The sequence below is a fragment of the Phlebotomus papatasi genome, chromosome 3 (assembly GCF_024763615.1).
Source record: "Phlebotomus papatasi isolate M1 chromosome 3, Ppap_2.1, whole genome shotgun sequence".
NCBI classification, from domain to species: Eukaryota; Metazoa; Arthropoda; class Insecta; order Diptera; family Psychodidae; genus Phlebotomus; species Phlebotomus papatasi.
The window spans coordinates 64,604,912-64,618,689 of NC_077224.1; the positions used below are offsets into that span (position 1 = coordinate 64,604,912).

General features: G+C 34.8%; 1 protein-coding gene across 1 annotated transcript; it reads left to right on the forward strand.

The window, feature by feature from the left end:
• The first annotated feature begins 8,282 nt into the window (after positions 1-8,282).
• LOC129807730 (WW domain-containing oxidoreductase) lies at positions 8,283-13,778 on the forward strand. Its single transcript, XM_055857183.1, has 2 exons — positions 8,283-9,596; positions 13,508-13,778. Exons 1-2 carry the CDS (start codon positions 8,721-8,723, stop codon positions 13,685-13,687), a joined length of 1,056 nt encoding a protein of 351 aa, XP_055713158.1. The 5' UTR covers positions 8,283-8,720; the 3' UTR covers positions 13,688-13,778.

Here is a 13,778-nt window from a genome sequence, read left to right on the forward strand (position 1 = left end):
CAAGATTTTTTTCCTTCAATCTCCCCCTTGATCTCTGAGGGGATGCGGCATTTTCTAGTATTTCCCACCAGCAATTCACGCCAATTTTCTCTATTCTGCTTCAGAGAGGTTCATCACTACACTTTTGGAAGAAATTCAACGTGCTGTATGTATCATTTTCAAAGAAAATGGCAAGAGGATGGTTAATTAAGTTAAATTATGATCAACAATAGAGTTTAAAAGCAAGAAATTGATAAAAATGTGTGAAAATATAAGGATAAATAGTAAATAAACCAATACATTTTGTAAAAATATTCAATATTTTATTGCTTACCTTTCAAAAAGGGGTGGCAAAGCGTCCTAGTTTTGCGGAATGCTCGAACTCGTGACTTTTATGGCCTCTACACATTGGGAGCAAATTTGTCAAAAATTGCCTTTTTGAAGGAAATTCCCTGCAGCGTTTTAGGGGAAAACGTCAAATTTCTGTCAAAAACGCAATTTTTGACGAAAATTGCTCCCAATGTGTAGACGCCTTTAGACGCTATACCTCAAAAGTACTTTCACATCATCTACCGTTTACCTGTTCACAACAGATTTATTAAATAGATTGAATCACTCAAAAGAACCCCCAGTTTAAGAGTAGTTCAAATGGTTATCTGAATAAAATTACTTATCGGTTATAAATAGGTTAATTACCGGTTAAAACCGATTGGAACCAGTTCAGACTTGTCATAAATTCCAAGACCTTTCCAATGAGCCTAAACATGATACTATCGGTAGATAAATTCGCTCTCTAGAGCCTTTTTTACCTTTGATCTTGCAAACCGTTATTAGGAATGATTCAACGTTATTTTCGTAAAAGGACGAAATGTCCGTCTGGATAATCTCTAAAACATATACAAAAACGAAAAAAATCGCACGATATGTTTTCGAGCGGTGGCAGCCAAAATCCCGAATGTGTAAAATCTTGAAAGGGATGAAATTATATGGAGGAAAATTTTTAGAATAATTTCCCAAGACACAGAAGATTTCCCTTTGCCTCCATCACGCGCGGGTGCAATCGTGGAAGTAGCTGTGACATTTTTAAGAATTCGGGATTTTGGCTTTCAGGATTTTGGTCCATTCGGGATTTTGGCTTTCGGGATTTTGGCCCATTCGGGATTTTGGCTTTTGGGATTTTGGCTTTCGAGATTTTGACCGGGAACGTTTTCGAGTAATCTCAAAAAATGGTTTTGGAGAAAAGGGCAAGGGGTCGACTTATACGGGTTTCAGACCTAAGCCTTAGCTATTTGACTTAACTCCTCTAATTTCTCATCAAACATGATTTTTTAGGAAATTGTTGTTTTGGATTGAATATAAAGGGCAAATGATTCATTAGATTTTGAAAAATCAATAAAATTGCTTGTTATTAAGATTTTTGAGACCTTCGGGAACTGGGCTAAACCTCCAGTCTGAAGCCGGCATTAGAGTCCATTCAGGACGAATCTCCCGAACGTCCCAAATCTCTATCTCTAACCGTTTGGGCTCTAGGCGTAGCGACAGCAGGGCGGACTGACGGACAGACAGAGAAACAGCATGACATAATTTCTCAGAAGTAGTCTGAAGTCCGCGAGGAGAGTGAGAATATGTTCAGAAAAGGGATCCCAGCCCATGGTGGTGGAAGATGGAAATATTGAGGGGGGGGGGGATTAAAAAAATCAAGGGATTATAAAGCATCTAAAGGATTAATTTTCCGAATTGAAAAATGGCTCTCTGGTGATCCTATTACTGGTTAACCATGGTTATGGATACTGGTTAACCACAGATGTATTTTCGGAAAGATAATTTCTAAGATTATGTTTTTTTTTTAATCCAATGGCTTTTCGCCGAATTCTGACACTTTTCTCTTAACTTCCTTCATTAGGGATTTGACAAGCCTGTCACCACGGTTTCGTGTACGGGAGGCTTTCTTCCACTTCCTCTTGATATCCGGTAAGTCTTTAACTGACTCAGCCATTTTCCTAAGAGCGTGCTTAAAAATTCCATAGCATTTCTCAATCGTTTGGACATCCGGGATACAGGGCAGATGCTAGATAAGGCCAATATGATGGGCTTATATAGGGGCTTATATAGCCAATATAGGGCTTCATGATGCTAGATCAGGCCAATAAAGTAAAAGTATGTCATAGGCTTAGTATAGGCAGGAGTCGCTTCTGGAAGCACTATAGGTGATGTAGATCTGCTTTTACATCCTGCCGATTGTAAGAAAAATCAGTGCTGCGGGCTGTTACGCTCACAAGAACGGATGACCATTCACAATCCACACCATACACTTCTTCGGAAATTTGGGAAGCCTTCTACTGGAATATGCTAGACAGACCCGTACATAGTTTTGCTGAAAATCGCTAACTAGGGAGATAATTTAAATCACTTTTAACAACGGTTTCGTCGTTCATCAAAATACACCCATAGATCCTTTGCTGTTTATCAGTCAGAAAGTGAGCAGCCTGAGCTTATCAGGTCATCAAACCATCCCTGAGCTGAGAAATGCTACTGCCCTGCTGTATTCTTCAGATTTAGTCTTCTCCGATAATCACTTCTTCCGGTCAATAACATGCACATGGCACATGGTCTGACTAAGCAGCACTGTGCCAATTTCAAAGAAGTGGAAAATCGGATGTGTAGCAAGAATTGCTACGGGTCCACACCTCAACATGCTGCAGCACCCTTTATCGCTTGTCTCCAGGAGTGAGCCCCCATTGCCCATTCCAAGAGAGCAACGAATTTGGCTTCCTCCTCGCATCACTGGTGAAGACTGACTGAAGATTCAATTCTGCCTTCGGAATATCTCGTTGAACACTCACAACCCCGTCTAGCGGAACTATAGCGTAATTTGAGGTTAGCTGCCGTTATAACACCCCTCAGAGTTACCACCCCAGCTGAACAGCGATTGGTTCTGTTGGCTTAGAAAAGTCTTCATTAGGACGGGCTTTCTCCCTCCAACTCCTCTAGGTTCAATAGTCCTATTACAGGTATAAGAATGGTTTTGATCCAGGAATGTCTAATTTTATTTTCAGTATTCAATTTTCTAATTGTGTAGCTAACGATGATCCATGTAATAAATAATTTTTCGATTTCATTCTGAAATTTTTCATGTTCTTTTTTTTTTTTTGATCAGAAAATGGCGGATTTTAAGTTGAGGACCTAAGTAAGATGGAATTTATTTTAAAAGTTTTATATCAGCATTCCATGTAACATAAACAAGTTTAAGGAATTAAAAATATTCTTAAAAAAGAATGGCAAGTGGGTTTTGACAAGGATATTGTTGTTTTTCGTATTGAGATAAGTCTGATATTTCAAGTTGTACTTACATGGGATTGTTTAAACTTTAACATCTTTTTGTCTATGAAATCTGTTTTTTTGTATAATTTGAAGTTTTAATTTTCTGTCCATATATCATTATGTCCATGGTTTCTTAGCAATTCGTGATGGTTGGGTCTTTCAATTAACCATTTACCAGCCTTATTTCTTTCGCGATAGGCACAAGAAATTTTGCGGCAAGCAATCTTAGCTTCGCGAATGGCTTGGAAGTGATTCGGAAATCCCCCGAAATAGGACTTTTTTTGGAAATTGAAATGGGAAAAAGATGATCTTGTGGAGCTATTAGGTGAAATTGAAAAACTTCCATCTCTGACAATTTTTTTCCCGCCAAATCTCAATCTGCATAAATAATGGATCGTGGAAGACACATATATCCCCCTCTCTGGGAGATACTTTATGTGGTGTTGCGCCATCCTCCAAAGTGCAAATAATTTGCGTATACTTGTGGATGGTATGGCAAATGGGGGGATAAATGGATTGGCGTTCTTAAAATTGACATGAAATGTGTCCCCACCGCCAAAGAGACTCCTCTCCATCCAAGTCGTAATCCGAAATAAAGTGAAATTGAAATGATCCCCGGCAAATTGCTCTCAATTGCAAAATCAGACTTTGTGCAGCAAAACGTTAAATTTGAGACGATTTGGGATTAGTTTCAGATTTATGCCTCTTGAGAAAGTTACACACTTTACAATTTATTGCCAACACACTTGAATCCTTGCTAGTCTCCCCCATCACAGGATTTCTTTTTCTTCATCTTACACAAATTCATTGTGAACTGCGAGAAAGTTTCATGGAGGAAAATCCCCTTTTCTAACAAGAAAACCCATTGGAAGACCTTAATTAAGCAGCAATTTCATTTACAACTCTTCAATTCATTCGAAAATTGTTTCTCAATATACCTAAACACTGAAGTTTTCGAGGGAGGTATTTTTCCTTTGTAGCATGGAGCTGGAGTTCAAGTGAGGAAAATGATAAGAAAGAATGGATAAAGAAGGGAAAATAAACTCAGTGAAAAGTTCGACAAAGCGTCAAGATTTCCTGATTGATTATCAAAATCTGCTTGAATGTGTTCAAAGGAACAGTGAAAGTGAAGCTGAATAAATAAAAACCCTCCTGCTTTTTTGTGTTATCAGTTGCAAGTCAAGGGAGTTGGTAAGAAAATTAAAAGTGATAACCTCTAAAAAGCTTGAGGTACCTGAGGTTTTTCACAGACAACCTCGAAAGTTGTACCAACTTTAAAAAATTAGTACAACAATTGTGAAGAAAAAATTGTTAAATTAATGTTGGTGTTTTGACATTGCGCTCAGACACTGCAAGTATAGGTACTAGTAATTATCAAATTAATGCGTCAAATCTGAAATAATAAAATTTATAATATGTAATGTTTCATTATGTATTTTAAATCGTAGTACAGTACAGAGACGCTGAGTAGTTAAATCTGAATGAGTTCTTTTATCTAACCGTCAGATGGCGATATGTCAGCCTATTTACATCGGGCAACACTACTTCTAACTATATCGCGCAGCGCTAACAGTAGGTTTAAAATAACAAAGCGTGTGAAAATCAGGAACAAGAGTTAATTTCATTTTAAAGGAAGTGAAGCATGGTTAGTTGCATTAATAAGGTATAAGGCAGATGCTAGACAAGGCCCTTGTATGTTCTGAGACGTGTAAACCGAGTTTAAGATCAATTTGTGAGTTTCTTGTTCCAATTTAGCCCAAAAAGAAGCAAAAGAAATGAAAATTGAAACGGGAAAAATTTCCCGTTTCAATTTAGTCCAATTCGATCTAAAAAGCAATGTTCTGCACTCGAGTATATTTTTCTTTTAAAACTGTTTAAAGTAATATAAAAAAAATCACTAAACATTAAAACTCTAGAAAAGTCAAAGATCAAATTCATGTATATATATTTTCCTGAGAATAAAGTTTTATTGATTTGTGTTGAATCTTGTGTGCTCAACGCACAATAAATTTTGTTTAGTGAAGATGTTTTTGACATTTCAAAGAGAGTGAGTGAGATCCAGATCTAGTTATCTCTTTCATTCTCATAGGAAAATTTGAAAACATGTTTACAAACAAAAATTATTGTGCGCTGGACATTAAAGTTATAAAAAACTTGCAAATAATAACAAAACAGAAATAAAAAATAAAAAAAACATCTAAACAAGATTTTAGATTTAATCCAGAAGTATTTTAAAATCAATAGTTTTCGAATATGACAAATTGTTAACCTAAACGCTTTTAAAATTTATCTGACTTGGTGATTTGTACGTTGAACTCTTTGGTGTATCCGGAGTATCTCCTTGAACCCACAACAATTCCAATCATTTGTTTTATTATATATTTACGCACAAAAAAAACATCCCACATTATTAATTTTGCTGTAAATTTCTCGCAAAACTGGCATCTTCCATCTGATAAGACGAAGATGGTTTCAGTAGCCCATCTTGAAGAAATACGAGAAATTAAATTGGCAATTTATTGATACTGCATCGGCAAAATTGACACTTTCCTCTTCTTCACACGCTCTCAGTGAACATTATTTGGTATTTATGATCGAATATCTCTTCTTCCTTCGACATGGAGGAGGTGGAAAATTAAATGAATGTTTTTTGGGCATCTTGGGAGCAATTCTTGGAAATGTTAGGCTCACAAGGACGCCAGAATGATTTTTTTTTCAATAACACATTTAAAAATTCCAACAGGTTGTTCGTGTCTTGGAATAATTAAGTACAAACATGTTTCTAAATTTTTTGACAACATGAAGATCTTAATTTTTTTGGGGGAGAAACTCTTTCTGACCACTTGATGTTCTTCCACATCATATTGAGCTTTGATGAACTTGCTGAATTGCTCGCAAATTTGTGAAAATCTCTCGTGAGATTTTGTGGCCTGAAGATACTGTGCGAGGGAGGAGATTACATTCATATTTCGTGTCTCGTGGAATCCCTGGGGCAACTTTATACGACCCCTCAGACGCACTTTGTGAAAAACTTGAGCGCAGCCAAAGCGAAAGAGGCTTGATGGGCCCTCGGGGACCCAGCAATCATTACCAGTTAACAGTCTCAGAGTCTTTGTCAGCCTCCCCTCAGCAAAATTTATCTCCTTCTGCTGAATTGTGACCATGATATGAGGAATTTTCTTGTCTGGATGAACAAGGAGAAAGTCTCTGAGGGCAGAAGGATGACCAGGAAAACCCACAGTTCATAGTCCTATTATTGTGGGATGATAAAAAGAATAGAAAAGAATAACACTAACTCACCATATTTAAGTACCCTTCACAAACTATCAATATTGTTGACATAGTAATAAGATGAATAAGATACAATATTTATTTAGATTTATAGGATTTATACCATCAATGTAAGTGTGAAACGTTGGAAAAGATTTATATTTGGAATGAATAAATTTAATCAGTAAATTATATTAATAGAAATAGGTCAATAAATAATTCAAAATGATCAATAAGAAAATTTAATTTTGATCAGTAGAAAGTAAAATTTTGGTCAGTAAAATACTAAAAAATAATCAGTAATTCGTTAACTGGTTGATAACTTTCTAATGTTTCTAATTTCACGAATATTTCCTACTTCATATGTGTTGCAATTTTAGGGGAAACTCAGGCAGTAGTAAACACGGGATAGTTGTAAAACACTTATTTTTACGCCTATTTTATTTGGACTTAGGGTAAGGACTCACAATTTTGACCAGTCTGCTTATAAGCATCGATGTTCTAAGTTTAAAGTGCGATATTTTCAATACTAATTTACTTTTTTTGTTACTCTCTTTTCAGAAGGATTATTTAGAAACTTGGAAAGCTATATATTGTCTTACTTTTTCTAAAATTAGTTTTAATACTTTTAAAAATGAATTGATATGTAGAGGTGAATTTGACTCGAATTTTGGACAACTTGGTTATTAATTTGGACAACTTGGTTGTAAATTTGGACAGCTAATCCACCTCAATAGGATGCCACTGTTCTCCATTTCAAGAACCTATCTTACCAAGTCATCTTCCTGTTTATGCAAGGGAACCGTAGAATGTCACAAGAAGTCCAAAAATTTGTTATATCATTCACTAAAGTGAGTTGACTTCGGTACTTCAAGTACGTGCGGATTCGCTCATTCCCTGGCCTTTCCGGGAGTCTTTCAAGGCATTTCTCGCTACATCTCTTTCGTAGAGATGATGCTCCTTTGATTCTCCAGGCATTTGTCCAACCTAGTCATCACAAAAGCTAAAACTTCACGAAATTTCGTGAGGAAAACACCTGTCCAAAATAAGGAGTATCATCTCACTGGTGAACCTCGTAGAATATTGCCCATTTTTCACACGAAAAATCTAATTCACAAGGCGAATCTCACTTCAGGTCAAATGTACAAATCACCATTAATGTGAATCAACACAATATTCAATGAATATGTAATAATATCACTCAAAAAAGGCGAAGAAATATTGTTAGTAGTTCACCACAGCTAAATAAAATGGGAGCAAACACGAAGTGCTGTCATATTTCTCGTAAGCAATTGCTCACACTGAATTTTCAACAAAGCAATTTCAACTCAAATCATATGCAAAATTTAACGTATTTAGTGTTAAAATCTTCCAGAAAAAACAAGTATTTAGATAGACTTCATTATTCATTAAATATTGGAATAAAAATCCATCATTTCAATCAATTTATTTTTAGTGCCCAATTTTATCCTCAAAGTGTCCAAAATAAGAAACTGGACAAAATTATGAGCCTTTCCCTTATATTCCCCCCCTAAGAGTTAATCTAGTGGTGAATCAATAACAAAAATTGCCGAGTTCTGTGAAAAATAAGTTCTTTAACTACCCTTATTAACATTAATAACAATTAAATACTAAATATTACGAGCTCATGTGTTGTACTAACAATCTTTTAAAAATTTGAAAATCAATACTTTCGAATCAATTCGACCTTTCTGAAGGAGGCGTGGCTTAAAATAGTTTAGGGAGGAGCCTAATAATGAAGTTAAAATAATCCTTCCTAGAGAATTTACAGTAATTAAAGAACCAAGTTGCAGTAAACTTTAGGAATGCATTGAGAATTAACTTGAACTTCACTAAATTAACCAAGCAATTTGCTTTTCTGATTATAATCTCACAACAACAATTACGCCAAAACTCTTCTAATTTTCCGCAAGGTTCTCATTATCTTTCTCACATTTATCCACTTTTCTGCACAATTGCCCATAGTAAAGTGAAATCTAATTGGCTTTGCATTTTTAATTGCAAAAAATGCAGATAATTGCAGTAATGCAAATTGAGTGTAACCCCTTGATTTTAGCCATCAGAGTAAGAGTACGCAGTGGACTCATCCACGAACTGGGAAGATTAAGAAGGTAGCTGGAGAGTTGCCAATGGGCTGGGAGAGGAAGATCGAGGAGAAAACTGGGAAAGTGATCTTTATTGATCATAACAACAAGACTACCACTTATATTGATCCCCGATTGGCTTTTGCTGTCGAGGAAGTTCCTACGAGTGTCAGTGAGATTAGGCAGCGCTTCGATGGCTCCAGCACTGCCCTACAGATCCTCCATGGACGCGCTCTGTCCGGGAAATTGGCAATTGTAACGGGGAGTAATGTGGGCATTGGGTATGAGACAGCCAAATCCCTGGCCTTCCATGGATGCACAGTCATCATGGCCAATCGCAATGAGAAGTCCACAGAAGAGGCAATTGCCAAAATTGCTCAGGAACGTCCCAATGCTGGGCGTCTTCTGCACTTCCGGCCTCTGGATCTGTGCAGCTTGGCCTCGTGCGAGAGATTCGCCAAGATGATCAAAGTGCAATTCCCGCACATTGACTACCTCATCCTCAATGCTGGAGTAATGGGAATGCCTCATACTCTCACAGAGGATGGTCTGGAGATTACCTTTCAGGTCAATCATCTCTCGCATTTCCATCTCACTCTTCTCTTGAGTGATTTCCTGGATCATACATCCAGGGTTGTTGTCTTGTCTTCGGAATCCCACAGATTCGCAAATCTGAAGCTAGAGGGACTTTCTGAGCATCATCTGAGCGTGTCAGATGCCAAGTACAGCAGCATGATGGCATACAATAATTCCAAGCTCTGCAATGTGCTTTTTGCAAGGGAACTGGGGAAACGCTGGCAGAATCGGGGCATCTCAGTGTTTGCCTGTCATCCAGGAAATTTGGTTTCCACCAACATTAGCAGACATTGGTGGCTTTTCCGGCTTTTCTTTGCCATCGTGCGGCCTTTCACAAAATCATTGGTAAGTTCTATTTTCACCACAGAGTTGAGATGAATTTGAAGATAGATTATGATAAAAAGTTACAGAATTTCTACTATTTCGAACTGAAAAATGAATTGGTTGTAATTGAAATCCTTATAATAGTCCAAAATAGATGAAATTTTTCCGGCGATCGCCAATGAAAAGATCTTATCACTAGTGATTCCAACAGCGGTTAACCGGTTTCGAAAAACCGGTTAACCGCCCTATTTTGGAAACGGTTTTAAAACCGTGGTTTTTAGAGACAAACCCGGTTTAAAACCGTCTCTTTACAAAAATTTCTCTTAAGCTTAAGTTAATTTTTTGAAAATCAAGATTCACTGCAAAATATTTCATTGACTTTAGAAGGGAACCTGAAGTACAATATAATTCTAAGTGTAATGTGTGGTATGGTAATAATGTTAATAATATATGAAGGATAGTGTAATGGGTTTTCTGTACGTTTTTTCTCCACTTTTGAAAAGAATTATTTGGCTTAAAGATTATCGGAAATTATTTCAGGATTTCTTCTTTGAAAATATTTTATCTTTCAAACTTTAGTTAAATATTTACAAGACTAAAAAATCAATTGTATACAGAGAAAAAAAATTTAAACGATTTAGTACAATCTTCTAATATATTGTTCTAAGTAGAACAGTAACAAGATGTTTACCTCTCCGTCATTATAGAGATTTTTTCTAAATTTTGCTATATTTTAACTACATATCTTTTTAGACTCAAATTCATCAAGATTGTTACACAAGATTATTGTAAAATTTTTGTTAAAATCTAATATTTATTAGTTTTTCAACAAATGGAATAAAAAAGAACAAAGGTTCTATTTTATTTTATTCCTTTTTTTTAAATTCCTATGGATTTTTTTCTGTAAAATTATTTCTGAATTTTGTGTAAATTAATTTCAATTCAATTCAATTTTGAAGTTTATTTCATGCCTAAAGGATACAATGTTTCCTAAGTATAAGGCTATATATAACTTACAAAAGTTTATTTATTTTTTGTTTTTGTGACGTGAGTTGCAACCGATCCTAGCCTAACAGAATGACGACGTTCAAAAAAATTCATTGAGTAATTTCTTAATTTCTTTAACAGTTTGGTTTTTTAAATTTGATTTTAGTGTTTGTGGTAAATTTAATGGCAATCATAATTTTCATGATATATAATACCAAAAATTATGCATCGGTATGTTTTCTTTAGAGAATAATTAAAAAAAAATAGACTTTAGAAACCATTCCCGATCGGAAAAACTGGATTTTTCTGTTGAAAAAAGAATAATTTTGACAAAGCTTTTACAAAATTTTACAAAAAAAGCTTTATAGCGAATGTAGGTAGGGAAAAATCTTGGTACTATCCTTCCAATAATCTTTTTTTTTATATTTTTGCGAAAATTATTTTCCTTTCAAGACACGATCCAAATTTTCTAAACTTAAGTTTAACAAGAATAAACTAGTCATAGTATTTTAAAAATAAAGAGGAAAACTCTTTCGGTTTATTCGTTAAAACATTCTCTATATTTTTTTTCCTTTTCCAAGATTTAGAATAAAAATTTTAAGTATTTCCTCATTAAGGATTCTCGAAAATGACAACATTTATAACAAATTTATTCTAAGAAAAATAAATTGTATGAAAAAATAGTCATTTTACGGAAATCTACATTGCATTAGCATTTCCACGGTACAATATTATTAGAAAAACTCCCAGTAATTTTCTTGCACTCTGAAATTTCCTGAATTATTTTAAATACAAAGTAAAACAATAAAATAAATAAATTCTAAACTAACTGAGAAAAGGAATTTATTTGTTTATGTGTTAAATATTACATCAAAGTATAAGTTCTGAAAAATTGCTCAAATTTCAATAATCTAATCCTAAATTTGAAACCAGTTTTAAACCGGTTAACCGGTTTTAGACCCTTTCAAAACAGGTTAACCGTATATCCTAAAAACCCGGTTATTTGGAATCACTACTCATCGTTTGAAAAAAAAAAAACATTTTTTAGGTCTTGTCTAGAGCTTTTGGTTCCGTTTTAGACCGTCTTTAATGGTTGAATAAATGGTATTCTTACGAATTTTCTTAAGGCGTCTCACACCTCTCACACTGACTGAGAGCAAATTTTTGTAAAAAAAAAATTGTGTAGAGGTCTTGAAGAATCGTATAGTTATTGGGAATTTTGGTAATATCAGAAAATTTTCAAAATGGGTTAATTTTGAAAAGACTTTTCCCACTATTACTGCTCGAACTTCACAGAGAAATCAGTATGTACAATCCTTCTATTTTTTATCCCCTCAAAATTTTCACGTTTCAATCTCCCCAGGGACCATTTTCATAACATAGTTTCGCATTTAAAACGATTTCTGAGAAAGTTTTTTCGGTCTGATGAGATGTAGCAGATAGTGGACGGAAAATAGACCTCTCTTGATTTTTACTCTTTAATTCTTCACGACGTTTCGAGGATGAATGTCCTCTTCATCAGTTTTCGAATTGGAGGAAATATCACGTACAGGTGGGAAAATTTACTGTTGCACTTCACTTGAACTTTTTTGCAATTTTTCACTGAGATGTTCACCATCCAAAAGGCTGACACAGAACCTCGAAACGTCGTGAAGAATTAAAGAGTAAAAATCAAGAGAGGTCTATTTTTCCGTCCACTATCTGCTATTTTTGAGAAATGACTACACTGTCCGTCTGATTCGTTCGGCCGTCAGTAGCTCCAGACTCCAAGGGCCAAACGGTTAGAGATAGTGATTTGGGACCTTAGGGAAACCTTCAGAAATCGAACTAAGGTCGATGTCACTCATTTTTCTACACCCTACCCCAGTCCACTATATTCGAAGATACCATTCCTAATCGCGGTTTTTCATGGCCAAAAGTCAAAATGACTCTAAAGACCGTATTCAAAAATTGAATGAGGTAATATTTGAGCTTGTAAAGGAGGTCTTGGAATTTCTGACAAGTTTGAACCGGTTCTAACTTTATCGTTATGAACCGATAACTAATATTATTCTTGTAATTATTATCCGAAAATCAATTGTATTGCTCCTAAGATTTTTTGGGCAATGTATTGAGTGGTTTATAATTAAAGAATTGTTGGAATGGTCATCGATAGCCGAAATTCAATATCTCTTAATGTTTGCCTTCTACATCAAAATAAATTATGAATTAAGAAAATTATGCAAATGCAATTAGCAAGTGCTCTACTACAGTTGAGTGCCCGTAAAGAAAAATAATGTGAAAAATCACTTTACTCCTTGTTTTCCTTTTCCGATTTTTTTTTTTGAAATTCTACGTGAAATTTTTTTTAAAAAAAACCGTAAATGAGAATTTGAATATTTTATAAGAAAATATATTAATTTGAGAACACTAGAATCCTTCCCAAAGTGCTAGAAAAAAAATTAATGGAAATTGAATTTTTGTAACGAAAATGTGTGAAATTCACTTTGGCATTTTCTTGCAAATTTTCAGAAAATTTATGTAAAGACCTCAAGAAACTTGGAAAATCTTTGTTGAAAAATCAATTTATGAGTCCTACAACTGCTGTAAAAGTCTTACGAAATTAAGAACTATAAGTAAAATATATTTTTTATGGAAAATATCTGAACTGGCAAGAAAATCGCAACATTTTGGCACTATGAAAAAAAGACGAGATGTATTTTTTTCAATTTTGGCAAAAAATATTATTTCGGATTTAATTAGAACTTTTTAAGTTATATTAAGTAAACTCTAGAATAGAAATAGAATAAAATAATGAATTCTGTATGAGAATAAAAAAAAAGCGTAAATGGTAAATTGTAATCTTTATCTTTAATCTAGAATTATCTCCAAAGATCTCAACTCTGAATTTATTAACTTTTATGGGATTATTTGGATTATTTATTCATTCATCTTTTTTTTCTCAGCAACAAGCAGCCAGCACCTCGATATTTTGCGCTGTGGCTCCCGAATTGACGGGCCTGACTGGTATTTACTTTAATAATTGCTTCTTCTGTGAGCCCAGCCAGCTTTCGCAGAACGACCAAATGTCCGAGAAGGTGTGGGAAATCAGTGAGAAAATGATCGAGCGGATTCTCCAGAAGTAATTAACAGGCTAACAATGCATTTCAGGGTTTCTTTTGTACACTATCTTTTGAATGTTGGGAAGGTGAATAAACAGCTGTTGCAAAAATTAAA